Source organism: Xyrauchen texanus, chromosome 40 (genome assembly GCF_025860055.1).
Source record: "Xyrauchen texanus isolate HMW12.3.18 chromosome 40, RBS_HiC_50CHRs, whole genome shotgun sequence".
Lineage (NCBI taxonomy): Eukaryota > Metazoa > Chordata > Actinopteri > Cypriniformes > Catostomidae > Xyrauchen > Xyrauchen texanus.
Window position 1 is genome coordinate 12,091,138 of NC_068315.1, and position 12,064 is coordinate 12,103,201.

The 12,064-nt window shown below is 37.6% G+C and overlaps 1 protein-coding gene across 2 annotated transcripts in view; it reads right to left on the bottom strand.

Moving 5' to 3' along the window:
* The window catches only part of LOC127633212 (actin-binding LIM protein 1-like), an 87,492-nt gene that overhangs the window by 27,285 nt on the left and 48,143 nt on the right, over nucleotides 1–12,064 (bottom strand). For both annotated transcript variants that reach the window (XM_052112139.1, XM_052112138.1), the window contains exons 5-10: nucleotides 11,567–11,693; nucleotides 11,305–11,398; nucleotides 4,492–4,579; nucleotides 2,948–3,006; nucleotides 2,494–2,616; nucleotides 2,075–2,119 (exon numbers count right to left, since the gene is read on the bottom strand). In XM_052112139.1, coding sequence (XP_051968099.1) covers nucleotides 2,075–2,119; nucleotides 2,494–2,616; nucleotides 2,948–3,006; nucleotides 4,492–4,579; nucleotides 11,305–11,398; nucleotides 11,567–11,693 — 536 coding nt within the window. The remainder of the gene's footprint in view (nucleotides 1–2,074; nucleotides 2,120–2,493; nucleotides 2,617–2,947; nucleotides 3,007–4,491; nucleotides 4,580–11,304; nucleotides 11,399–11,566; nucleotides 11,694–12,064) is intronic.

Genomic DNA, 12,064 nt, shown 5'->3' on the forward strand with positions numbered 1-12,064 from the left:
GATAATAAGCACACACATAGAGTATTACTAAACACACGCTCATAGATGCCAGTAGCCTTAAGGTTGTGGAATGCTTCAAAACCCCATGAAATCACTTGTCGAGCAGTTTTCTTTCATGTGTTGACATATTTCTGGTTGAAACATGAAGTTGGGGTGGGACGTTTCAAAATGCTTGTTCCTTTTTCTTATAAATATCCAGTAACGTTTAGTTTACATCACATTAATGAACCACAATTTGCTATTGGATATAACATTTGATTATAGTGCAGGATGAGTAATCAATATTTTGTATCCATTTCCAGAAAGAGAAAGATGGTACATTTTAAAACCATACATCTGCTTAAAGGGAAAGTTCACCCCACAATTTCAATTCTCTCATCATTTACTCACCCTCATTTCTTTCTTCTGCAGAACAAATATATATATTTAATCTAAAGAAATAAAGCTAAATTTTTACTTTCACATTCTTTTTCTCTTTTTTTTTTTTTGGTGATTCACATACTTCATGCATATCCCCTTCTACTGGGCAGGAAGGAGAATTTATAATAAAAAAAAAAAAGAATTTAAATGTAGATCTGTTTCTCACACACACCTATCACAATGCTTCAGAAGACATGGAATAAAACACTGGAGTCATATGGATTACGTTTATGCTGCCTTTGCATGCTTTTTGGAGCTTTAAAGTTCTGCTCACCATTCACTTGCACTGTATGGACCTACAGAGCCGAGATATTCTTCTACATATCTTGATTAATGTTCTGCAGAAGAAAGAAAGTCATGCACATCTGGGATGGCATGAGAGTGAATAAAAGTGAATGATGAGAAACTATTCTTACTATAGTTACTATAGTTATACTATATTTATTTCTATGAACTTCAAGGCATATAGTACCATGTATAAACAGGGATCAGAAACGGTTCAAGGAACGAAAAAACTAAAACTATTTTTTTTTTCCAGATCAAAATGGGAAACAATGTCCCTCCAGGAATGAAAACATTACTTTTAAATGCTGGTAACCGATCTGTACATATACTCTTTGTGGGTACATTTAGGTTTAAATGTTTTTTAATTTTAATTAAGGTGAAATGTACTCATGCAGTCTGTACGTGAAAGTTGACAGAGATTAATTAACTGATTTTATATGGCCATTTGTATATTTAAATATATTTATTTTTGAGAAATATTTTATATAACGGATGCATTTATTGACAATACCTTATTTTATATACCGTTTATATTTATACTATGCCTCTATGCTGACAGGAAAAAAATTGGCCGCCTATTTTCGCCTAAGTTGCTTATTCTGGACTAGTTTTTCTAGATCAGGACTCTTGTTTCTCTTGTGAGATCTGGCAACACTGCCACTGGTATATCACCCACACTTAGGACAGAGAACTGTTCTTTAAAAACATTTTATTTTACTATTTTATTCCGTTCTTACCAATTAATGCTGCCTGAACGAAATAATACAGTTTCTGCTTAGAACGAATCTTAATGAACTATATGTAATTTCTAATCACTATATATAAATGGCGAAGAAAATGGACTTGGACTAAAATCAGCAAAACTCTTATTTCAATTTCATGGGGTCTTTAAAGAACAACACTTTGATTCAGCATAAATGGCAAACATTGCAGAATTTCCAGCCTGTATTCTCTCATACTCCAATGCAACCACATAGGCAAGCTTCCCAAGATGCACTTAAGATGTTTCATTTCATACAACTATTGCAGCCAGTGCAGCCAACCCCTCAGATATTACTCTTGATGGGTGAGTGTCACCCTTTAGTAAAAAATTGTTTATGCCTCTAAAGGGCTGTGTGTACAATTTTAACTCATATCTGAGACAGTTCTGCATGAAGTCAAACAGCCGTCATTCCTGTAATGGTGAATGGAGCCCTTGAGGGTTATAGCTACATGCCTGCAATGGTGAAAAGCACAATGATCACACACAGGCTGTTATGGGAAAGAGGGCAGGGGCTGAAGCCCTCTACTGGTGGGTGACTGTAAGAGCAGGAGCTGCAAGACACACTCGCCATTCCCCCGCTCTGCTGCCAGAAGCAGAATACAGTACCTGCCTTTCTGATTGGTGCAGAGCTGTAACTTTGGGTGGGAGGGGCTGTGAAGGGAGGAAAAGGCATCACAGGATATGGCATCATAGTCAACGAAACACTTTTGCATAGTATGCCTTAGCAAAACTCAGCCAGTGCTCTAGTTCTAGTAGTTATTTGTGGATTCTAGTGGTTATAACACTTCTATGAAGGTTGTCACCTTGCAGCTAACTTGCAGGAGAAGAAAGTAAGTATATTCTTATTGTTTATGCGTGCCAGTTCACACATGTCGGTTAGGAGGGGGCTGGGTGTGGGGCATCAAAGTTAAATGAAAACACACAATAGTTTGGTCTAGCTTTGAAGTAAAGCAGGACAGTTGAGGGAGTTGAATTAGCGGGAAGCATTTCAGTTTGGAGTGAGTGCAGAACAGAAGACTGCAAACCTCACGACTGCCCAGGGGACGCAAGCCCAGCCGAGAGCCACCTGGGCCCCGGCTCTGTGTCTGTGACTGAGGGTAAAAGATATCAAATGGACTGAGCTTTCCTTTAGGATGCTGCCAAGCTGCCTAAGGAGGAGAATCACAACAGAATGGACAAACACTCACTGACAAACACTCTGGCTTTGACTCAGATGTAGCGCCTCAGTTAGAGCACCTGAGCCATTTGAAATAAAACTTGAGAGGACAACTTTGGAGTCACAGTGGGGAGTTTTGGGATGAAAATAGTGAAAGAGGCTTTGAAGAATGTAAAAATGTTTAATGACATCTCTCAGGGTTTTGTAGACTTGTTTATGGGCTGAAGATGAAGGTAGGAAACAAGAAAAATCGTCTCTTCCAGAGATAGACATGGCTGACTAAGTGGCTAGGGAGTGTTCATATAGATTCAGTAGACACTCACTCTGTTCTTCTCTTCCACTCTACTGCTGTTCTTACAGTCTGGATGCCATACTGTAGAACCTGAGAGAGAAAGAGAGAGAGAGAGAGAGAGAGAGAGAGAGATACAGAATAAGTGGATGGGGTATATCAGAACCCTATTCATTTCTTGCTATTCTAACCTGGGGTGGAGCCAGGAGTTTTTCACAAGACTGGCCGGGCAGGGGTCAGCGATCAGTCTGTGGTGGCACAGATATTTTTGGGCAGTGCATGTTAGTTGTTGTGCTCAAAAATGGCAATTGCGAGTGGGATGGCCACCCCTAGCTCCGCCACTGATTCTAACATTAAGGATGTAACATAATTTGGGCCCTTTCTGTAGCATGACAGAAAGACAAGTCAAGCTCAACCATTCAACCCCAAGAAAAATTATCAACCAAGTATTTGTATTTAATTCATGGGAATATATTATTATTATCATCAATAACAACAAACCAACATTTGGTCCCAAACAAGCTCCAGTGGCCCCTACTGTGTGATTGCTAAAAGGAATGTTCCAGGTTCAATTCAAGTTAAGCTTGCAACAGCATTTGAGGCATAATGTTGATTACCATGCACACAAAACAATCAATGCGTCCCTTGTTAAATACAAAAAGAAGAAGCAAAAATCACAGTTACAGCGCGGCACTGACAATGGACGTAAATGTTTAGTCCATAAAGGTTAAACTACACAAGACATTTTACATGATTTTAGTGTGAATTTATCGTGTCTTAACCTTCTCTGTGTAAAACTGTGTAAAGTTATATCTAATATTGCAACTTCGCTGTCATGATGATGTACCACCAGCAAACCCTGTAATCTGGTTAACACTGTTACATCTGTAAATCCCAGATTTTATCACACTAAAATCATGTGAAAAATTATTATGTTTACATCTTGTGGCTATACTTATGAAACAGTATGTATAGTAATCTTCAGGGACTGGCCCCATTCACTTCCATTGAATTAAAGTGTCTTACTGTAACCCAATTTATTTATTGTTTTTTTTTTTTCAAATAAAACGAGGGACAAGGCTAAATAATTTCTTGTGGTGTTGTCACATATGGTATTGAATTATCTTAACTTGTATTGAAACCAGAACATTCCTTTAATTTAGGCCTAATCTACCATTCTGACACTTGCAACACGGTTACCCATTCCAGCTTAGTTTAAATGATGAATGCATTTGACATATTTTATTCCTTTAATTCTATTTATGTTTATTTAATGTGTATTTATAAAAACTTATCACACAAACCAGGGTTTTAAACTGTAATCAGATATGTCTCAAAATTTGGTAACATGGTTGCAACCTCAAATGAATTGAACAGAAAATAAAACAGCTTTTGTAATATTTAGTTTGACCTCCTAAGGTGGAGAATTTTTGTTCTTCATAAAAATGTATGCACCACCTTTCACTGAACCTTTGTTGAAAAAGAAATGTGACTTGATATTTGAAGAGTTTCAAGCCCTATTTTGTGTTCTTTTTGTAGAAAGTGCTAATAAATGCACTGTTAAATTGTTACACTCACCCTGCAAATACATTTCTTCTCCCTCTGTGAACATTTGATTGCACCTGCTGCATCTTGCACAGCTGGGATGGTAGTGCTTATCTCCTGCCTGTGAAAAAAAAGTCAACATTCAGAGGTCAACAGAACTCTATAGGAAAAGAAGAATACTTTTCAGAGAGACCAGAACATGATACTGTTTGGAACAGACTGAACTACAAATGCCTTAGCATCTGGGACAGAATGTAACCGGCCTGTGGTGGGTGGAACAGGTGTCCATCACTTCACTTCACTTCACTTCACTTCACATTCATAGGCTTCATTTTATCCTCCTTTGCCTCCTTCATTCTTTTTACTCTGTATCTTGTGTGTTCTTAATGAATGAACCAATGATAAACTCTGCAGAGTCACTTTTTGCACAGCACACTATGCCAGATCATCTTACTCCGCCACAGAAAAATTCCTTTCTGACTCCCAGAGGTTTCCAGGTAAAGAGAACAACACCATAATATATGCACACACACAAACATACACACTTATGCAAACATATAATGGTTTGATATTTTGTTATAAAATGCATGGACATTCATACAAGTTTCCACAGATTTGTTTGGGTCACCACAGATATGCATGAGACAAAAAAATAAAATAAATTATAATAAAAATGTCACACAGAGCCATTCTGACCGGCAAAGATTTAGGGGCTTTTCCACATATTTAGGCATATGACTGTGTATGTGTGAGTGAGATCAACACTTCAGGAGCTGTAAGTCATCAGCAGTACCATTCTGTCATTCTATTGCTTTCAGTAACTTAAGCTCTGGGAATGCTGATGAGCCCTGCAATTCTCTCTTTCTCTCTTATCTTAGTCTACTTCAGCAAAACCCCTTTAAAACTTTCACTCGTTCTCTTGAAGCAATATGTTTAGCCTGTTATCTTCTTTCCAAAAATATTTTTTAGTTGTACCCTTTTCTCCTGCTGTACTGTCTTTCTTCCTTCTTAACCCTTGTGCATCCTTGTGGACATTTTTGGCTTTTTCAGTTTTGTTTTTTTGATAACTTTGTCTGTGTTAATGCTAACTGCATAACATTTTCCACAGGTGTGAATTTTTATTGGAATTTTAATATTTCACCCTATTTTCTTTAAAAAAATATTTTTTGCACTAGTTACACAAAATACTCCCTCTTAGCGTCGTTTTGGACAAAAATGGCACATTGAAACCCATTAAAACTGCGATTTTTAATCCCAGTGCCATTTAACTATAAAATTATGCAATCTTGTTTAACATGCTTTCATTATGTTGGCAAGGCTTCAAAATTTACATTTTAAATATTTTTTACCAGATCGTGCCATTTTTTCAGGTTTGGCATATCATCGCTTTTGTTGTTGTTTTCTGCTGTTTTTGGCTTATGCATATTATAGAGCCAATTAGATACATTATGAATATATAATTGTGTGAGTGTGTTGGTATGGATTTCAGAGTGTGGTTTGTATGTGTCTGAGGCTCTAATAATAAAAATAAAAAAAATTCTGTTTAGCATTTATTAAATTGAAAATAATTATAATTATTATATTTCTTTATAAAAAACAACAGTGGCATTATGTAAACAAACCGGCGTTTAAAGTGTTAAAATTCTGAAAATAAATGAATGTTTGGTAATTATGATTAGAACTGATGCTGGTTAAAATATAAGTCAGTGAAAGTAGAAAAAAATATTATTCTATAATATTTTTATGACACTTTTTTGACATGGCCATTTTTGTCCATTATGGACCTAAGTGGTAGCTTTTTTTTTTAAATCTGATACTGTATAAGCATCAAAATGAATGTTGTTGTTAAAGTGTTAAAATTCTGAAAATAAATGAATGTTTGGTAACTATGATTAGAACTGATTCTGGTTAAAATATAAGTCAGTGAAAGTAGAAAAAAATATTATTCTATAATATTTTTATGACACTTTTTTACATGGCCATTTATGTCCATTATGGACCTAAGTGGTAGCTTTTTTTAAATCTGATACTGCATAAAAAATATGAAAGCATCAAAATGAATGTTGTTGTTAATCATTGACATATCCGAGACTCTAATAATCAAAGAAAAATAAATCTGCTTAGCATCTATTAAATTGAAAATAATTACTATTTTTCATTTTTTCCTAAAAAAAAACAACAGTGGCATTATGTAAACAAACCAGCGTTTAAAGGGTTAAAATTCTAAAAATGAATGAATGTTTGGTCATTATGATTAGAGCTGATGCTGGTTAAAAAAATTATGTCAGTGAAAGTGGAAAAAAATATAAATCTATAATATTTTTATGACAGTTTTTGGACATGGCCATTTTTGTCCATAATGAACCTATGTGTAACTTTTTTTAATTGATGCACAAAGGTTAAAGGTGAAGTGTAATTTTTTCGATGTTAAAAAATTTACAAAATTCTGCCATCATCTGTCATCACATGAAAGATGTGGAGTTTAAAAAACATTGCTCTTTTTGTTGGACCAGCCTGATTTAGTAAGCAGCTTTCTCCACAGCAACGCAATTTCCACACAACGCTTGTGAAAATTACAAACTTGGCATCCAAGGAAGACTTCACTATTTTATTCTGTGCAGTTTAAATTTATTTCCAGATATTCCACAGTTGTTTCCTTAACTTTCTATCGTGCTTTGCAGTGGAATTGCGCTACAATAGTGGGGGTACCTTCTAACATAAAACTCAGGGATTCCCTCAATGTACGAGTGCATATGTGAACATGAGTTACTGTTGATATTTTACATTGTTATAGGTGATAGTCTATGTGCTTTTCCCACTTTACTCCCAGAAATGTTGAATTATTTCCGCTGTGTTGACTTGTTGTTGGGCTTCATCCTATGACATTTTTTATCCGGTATGTACCCGCACATATGCACTCCTCAAAAAACTGTAAGAACGCTTCTTATGCATTTACATGGCCACATAAGCCACATTCTCCGGGAGAAACCCAGGTGTGTTAAAATGCTTTATCTTCAACACTTAAGCGGACTGAGGAAATCAGCGTTCTCGTTTACATGACATTTCAAAACACCACTTTATGCAAAAACCCTGAAATAAACCGTTTTCTGAAGTGCATGTAAATGTAGTCATTGGTTCAACCAATGCATGAGTTTGGGGCAGAACTATTTGTTCATCGATCAATTGGTAAGTGAGGGGGAGTATTTTGGGAAACTTTTTTGTTTTGTGCAATTCCATTTTCTGACACTAGGTGGCATAGAAGATACACACTTCACCTTTAAAGATACCTTCCCACCCAAAATATTTTCTCTTTGCAGTTCTCTGCAGCTACACTGCACCATGAAGACCATAAAGCTTTGTATGAAGGCTTGATTATCAAACTTAGGTGGAGCTTTTTACACGGTCTCACAATTTAATTGCTTTGTTGTTCCTCTATCAGCTGGAGCTCTGAGTGTTGAGGAGGGAGTTGCCCATTTGGCTCCTCTATAGGGGAAATGTCACATGGTGCTCTGCTGTCTTGAGCTATGAGGCAATGTTGCCGAAATGCATGATTTCACACAGATGTGACCCCCTTGGCTCCTGGGGTCTCCTATCCATGGCAACAAGCCCATGTAACATTTTTCCAGTAAACAAACCCAAGTGACAGCATGTTCCTTCGTTCTCTACACAGCACTCTTGTCTGAGGGAGATGGCTATCAGTCATTTCTTATTGCATCACAGCCAGCCAACACAGAAAATACAGAACGACCAGCTAAGTCTGAGAAAAGGAGCCAAGAACAGTCCACGCCTGTGCTACAGCCCAGATGGTGGGGTGTGGACAGAAGACAGAGCCAGAGAGAGGGAGGGAGTTGGGGATAAAGAGAAAATAGAGTGGGAACGTCGACTGAGGGAAGCAAAGGGGAAATAAAAAGAATGTGAGAGAGATACATTAAAGAGGGCTGGTTGATGGAGCTCAAAGCTTCCACAAAACCTTTTCAGTTATGATGGAGACCTGTTTTTAAGGTGTTTTAGCTGCTCTCCCAGTCTGACCAAGCTAGTCTGAGATGGTTTATCTAGTTCGCCATCTGGTCTCCTAACCTGACCAGCTAAAAAAAACACAAAACCCCTCAAAAACTAAAATCAGATCAGAAAATCAGAGACACTTTCTATTTACTCTTATATTTATTGCACCTTCTGTGCTTTAAAGAGCCATCTCTGAGCATTGAAATGGTCCTCTGTGAGTCTGGTACACCCTGGATCTCTCCTAGCAGTGTGTGTGTTTGGTGAGATAATGTAAGGCCAGCTGGTGTGACAGACTTGCCTTTTCTGGATAGTCTCAAGAGGCACTCATTGGTGAGGTTTAATGAGAGAGAAACTTCATTGCAGTTAAATAACTTATCCAAAGTTGACATATAGAAGCTGACAGCATAGAGCAATCTAGTCTGTGTGTCTAAATGCCTCCACAGACACAACTGGGTGTGCGAGTGTGCAAGTCTCTGTTTTCTATTTTAAAGCGTAATAACACTTAATAGTACCCAGAAATTCTAACTGCTACAGTAACCAAAGCTGAAGTTTATTCAAACAACAGCATTCCACAGCAGCGTTTACAAGCACTATTCCTTCTCCATCATATCTACATGGCCTCTTTGGCTTGAGTGCAATGCCATCTGCAGATCAGGGGCATGTGTTTCTCTCAATATCTGATTTAATTTGAGGGATATCTGCTGGGATTTATAGATAGTTTACTGGTTTTTGATCTCCTGCAGTCACAAGCGCATACAATTCCAGTTCACTTCCCTTTCACCATCTGTGGCTGCACAGATCCCCATTAATACAACTAGTCTAGTTGAGTGTTTAAGTACAAACAGACATGGTGTGTGTAGTAATGCGAGAAAGCATTGATGAGAACCATAAGATCCGTCATCTGCATTAACTAAAAAACTGTTGTCAGGTCAGTACATTGATGTCAAAGCTTGACCGTGATCACCCAAACAGCAAAGAAAAAGGCTCAGAAATTCAAAGTTTTCATACTTTGTTGATAAATGCAGGCGTCTACATGATTATATTATGCAGAATCACACCCAGCTGAGTGCAACATATTCCACAAGACTAACCAGAACAAACACCATGACATAACTGCAAACATATGAGAATGTGAGATAGCTAAAGTATCAGACCCCTTCTGTAAAAAGCAGTCGGAATTTGCATATTTTGTGAAATACAGGTGGTAGATTTAAACTTTACCTTTGGCAGGATGCTCGTGTGGCACCCCAGCCCTGCGACCTGGTTGTTAAAATCCTTTATCACTTTAACTCACACTCTCGTTCTTGTACGGGGGTATTCCAGTATTCCCCTCTGTTCTTGAGTTTTTCCCTCTGCCTTTTCTTGAGAATGTTCCTAAATTTCCCCCCAACCCACCCCTCTATATCTCACTGCTCTCTTGCCCTATCTGAGGGGCCCAGCCTCAAAGGGGCCGTCCCATGTACAATAGCTGGGCGGGGTCTTCGAATCAATCAAACAGCGATGTCTCTTGGTCTCCGTTCTGTTCCCAGTGGGCCAGTTTCAGTTCTCAAATATTTGAAAAATGGAGCCATATGTGCAGCTCTTCAAAGATGTAAGTTCAGACATGCCACAGGATGTTGAGTGTATATGTGTGTGAATGGTGCATATGCATCAGGTCAGGCTAAAAACTTTGCTCTTAGGGGATCCAGTCACAGATGTTTAGTGGGAGCGGAAGTGTACAAATCTGGAACTTTGACACACACTAACATAACTACAAAACACTGAACAGAAAAAATGCTTAAGAGACCAACTTATATGACTGTAAGGCATAAAATCATAAAAATCACAAAATAATTCTCAGCAATATCTCTATTTCTCCTAGACAGCAATGAGATAAAATGAAGAGCAAATGGAGAATTTTGCTGAAGTCTCCTGCTTCTCAGATTTTTCTCCTGAGAAAAAGTCTTAAGTTATCTCACACGTGTCTTCTCCAGTGTTTCAGAAGACTAATCAATAATGTCTCAAACTGTGCTTGAATTTAAAAAAAATACTCAAATCTGCAGTCAAAAGACTGAGATTTCAATTTGAAGAATTGTCAAATTTTTTCTTCTTAAAGGGATTTTAAAAGAAACATCTGAAATGAAGTTCATGAGCAATGAAAGAGCAATCATTACCAGAGAAGTGCAATCTAACCCTGCATATCTTTGAAAAGCTTTCATACTGGAAGCTACTATCTTAAAGGGATAGTTCACCCCAAAATTACAATTATCTCATTATTTATTCACCCTCATGCCATCTCAGATGTGTATGACTTTCTTTATTCAGCAGAACACAAACAAAGATTTTTAGAAGAATATCTCAGCTCTGCAGGCCCACACAGTGCAAGTGAACAACATTTTGAAAGCACGTAAAGGCAGCCTAAAGGTAATCCACTAAACTGCAGGGGTTTAATGCATGTCTTCTGAAGCAATCCAATTGGTTTTGGTTGAGAACAGACCAAAATATAACAAGATGCACAGTGAAAAAGTAGCTTTATTTTGGTCTGGTTTCACCAACAATCTATTTAATTCAGAAGACATAAATGACTACACTGCAGTCTTATTGGTTACTTTTATGCTGCCTTTATGTGCTTTATGGAGCTTTGAAGTTTTGGTCACCATTCACTTTAATTCTATGGATCTACAGAGCTGAGATATATATAAAAGAAATTGCATTCTGCAGAAGAAAATCATACACAACTAGGATGGCATGAGGGCAAGTAAATGAAGAAAATTTAATTTATGAGTGAACTCTTCCTTTAAAATGCTGCCTATGTAGGCAACTCACTTGGTATAGGAACAGAGCCAGTAAGTATCCATTACTCACCTCCAAAACTTTCCCTGTGATAAACTGATGGCAGGCCTCACACTGAACACCAAAATGGATCTGGTAGTCTTTCTCACAGTAAGGAGCACCATCCCTAAGGAAAGGAGGAAGAGGGCTTTATGTTGTCACTGTATTGTATTTCACCTCAATGAAACAATTTATGCTTTTAGAAAAAAGGACAGAGAGGGAGAATTATAGAGAGAAAGACGGAGGCAGTGACGTGAGTTGGTAAAAGATAAAAAATAATTAAGGCATAGCTCACTTGCTGATGTACTCCCCACTCAGCACTTTGCCACAGGATTTACACTTGAAGCAGCCGAGATGCCACTGACTGTCCAAGGCCAGAAGAGCCTGACCGTTCTTTATGTCCCTGCCACAACCTGCACAGTCTGCAAGAGAACACACATACATATCAGCCTGATCACACACACACACATCCACACATATACATTGGCCTAAAAAAAGTATTTGGACACTGAAAAATCACTTAAAAATGAATGAAAGCCATTGCATCAGATGGCAAAATATCAAACCAACTGGCACCTGCAAACAAAAATTAGACCTTTTCTCAGAATTAACTTTGTTACAATTAACCAACTGGTCCCAAGGTCATTTTAGTGGATGTATGAAGTCAGTTCCCCTCATGTTCATACAAATGCCCTAAAAGAGTAACCACAGGTGTAATTCATTAGATTAACTATGGACATGCTCCACTAACGTTTGACTCAAAAAGTGTCCTAATACATTTTGTTTTCATTTT